General features: G+C 47.8%; 1 protein-coding gene across 1 annotated transcript; it reads right to left on the bottom strand.

Moving 5' to 3' along the window:
• Window positions 1-330: 330 nt before the first annotated feature.
• On the bottom strand, window positions 331-1,505 carry LOC109467263 (G-protein coupled receptor 6-like). Its single transcript, XM_019765208.1, has one exon. It carries the CDS (start codon window positions 1,503-1,505, stop codon window positions 357-359), a length of 1,149 nt encoding a protein of 382 aa, XP_019620767.1. The 3' UTR covers window positions 331-356.
• Window positions 1,506-2,272: the final 767 nt, after the last annotated feature.

Raw genomic sequence — 2,272 nt, 5'->3', positions numbered from 1 at the left:
AACGCTTTCCCTACAATGCATTCTAGCGGTCCTCAAAACCTATAGATAAATGTGTTTGTTGAGCTACTCTCATCTACCACTATCTATTGTGGTATATATTTTTTTTCTTTTTAATGACAATGACAATGACAATGAAGTTAATACTATGTTGTTGCAAACATGCTAATCGTCATAGGTGCGATATATAAGAAAATAGAAAGATTACCTCTTGGTTTGTGGTCCGATGATATAGGCTTTTAAATTCTTCTGATACATTTGATTTTTGACAGGTAAAAGTCTGCATACATGTATGTCATATGTCTAATTAATATCGTAGTGAAAATCGCTTGTTTTTGACGGCCACCTCGGTAACATCACTAGTACTGATTAGCCCCGAAAAGTCTTGCAACGCTGCGACGAACCTCCTTCAGACGGAACCCGTAGATAACGGGGTTGACTGCAGAGTTCAGACTGATGAAAATCAACGTTTTATACACGGAAACCATGTCCTTAGACATCTGGGCCACTTTGATGAAGAACGGCATCCATCCAACCAGGAACACGACGGTGATGATGATGATGGTAATGGCGGATTTCCTGTTGACGCTGGGCTGGGCGCCTACCGCGGCTTCTTGTGCAGCGATGGCGTTGACGTGCTTCCACAAACACCAGAAGATCCCCAGGTTGAAGAGAAAGATCACGGCCATCGGGATGAAAACAAACACCAGGACCGCGATCACGTAGCTTCGGGACAACCCTGCACCTAGCGGGACACACTCTTCGTCAAAACGCCCCGTACAGTGCGAGTCAAGGTGGGGCAGTATCGCCATCAGGAGTGACCAGACCCACACGACAACGATGACGACCTTGCACCTGGCGTTGGTGACGTTGTTGACGTAGCTCATCCCGTGCACGATGAACCAGTAGCGCTCAGCGGTCAGGGACATGACACCGTAGGCGGAGGACATCCCCGAGAATAGGAGCGAAGACAGGCGGAGGTTTAGCATGAAATTTGAGGGGAGGGTCTCAGTTTGTATAACGTATACTTGTGAACTACATCCCACTATGAACACCATACCGGCTAGGACGTCTCCTGCTGCAAGGTTAGCCATGAGCATATAAGCGGGCGTGTGGAGCTGCTCATACTTGACGATGGCCGCTAGCGGGAGGCTGTTTGCCACGACAGACCACACGCCCAGACATATAGTGATGCCTGCGTATAACATAAGATATCTATCGGCAGAGACATACTTCTGAAGAGGAAAGGGCGTTGGGAGCTCCTTCTGCAGACATTCGCGAACGTTTGAATCGACACACTCTCCTAAAACTGACCTGTTGGCGGTGGCAAAAGAACAGTTCTCAGAAGAATCATTTCGTAGTGTTGAGTTGGGATACGAACCCGTTTCCTCGCCAAGCTGGCTTGTAGCGTTCAAATCCGGCCCAGAGGCTACGTTGTTCTCGGCGCAGCGAATTGGGAAGAGAACTAAAAGCACCACGACAAAATGCATGTAGCCCCTGAACATCATCATTCCGCTGGGAGTTACGCGGTACTTCGTGGGCGCTAAACTACCCCGGCCGACTGGATCGTGTTTCGCGGGTAAAGTTGCTTGGCGGGCCGAGAAGAAACCGGCCGCGACCCGCTGTACGTACCGTCTGGCTTCCAATGTACCTCTCTGCAGCAAACTACCGCTTGAGTCCGTGTGAATGGTAACTTATGCAATATAATAACACCCACGCTGAAGGCCTTTACTTCAGACAAATCACATTCCTGATTACGTCTTTTCTTGCCCAGCTGATCCCACTGCGGTATCTCTTTTTCCCGTTCCTCTGACTCATGCTGTAAATTAAATGGGCATTATGAAATTTTGCGCAACCTGCCATCTGTCTGTGTCATGTTTGTAATCTGTGTTTTAATTAGACTAAGAGTACTCCAAAAGAACCGTGGTTTCCGCTTTTTACTTTTTTGTCATCTCTCGTTAGACGATGTTAAAAGTACATGTAATTGCCATCAAACTGATATTGCATGGTCTTTTATGTGTAGAGGTCTCAGGTGCAGTAAAACAGGGAAGTTCCTATATTGGAACTACTAAGGACGTTCAATCATGATATAAAGGTCCTTGGCCTTACACACTACAGGCCTGCAGTCACTCAACAGCCGACGCACGGACTTGTGCCGGAAATTAGCTTCTAAAAACAACTCTGATCTCCTCCCACCGAGAGTAGCCTCCTTCGCAGTCTTGTTGGGCGTCGGCGTTATTTTTTCTCTGAGCGACGCGAGTAATATGCGGCCGCG

The sequence above is a fragment of the Branchiostoma belcheri genome, unplaced genomic scaffold (genome assembly GCF_001625305.1).
Source record: "Branchiostoma belcheri isolate BF01 breed outbred unplaced genomic scaffold, Haploidv18h27 scaffold18, whole genome shotgun sequence".
NCBI classification, from domain to species: domain Eukaryota; kingdom Metazoa; phylum Chordata; class Leptocardii; order Amphioxiformes; family Branchiostomatidae; genus Branchiostoma; species Branchiostoma belcheri.
Note: the sequence above shows the minus strand (reverse complement) of the source record. Positions and strands in the feature narration are given on the sequence as shown.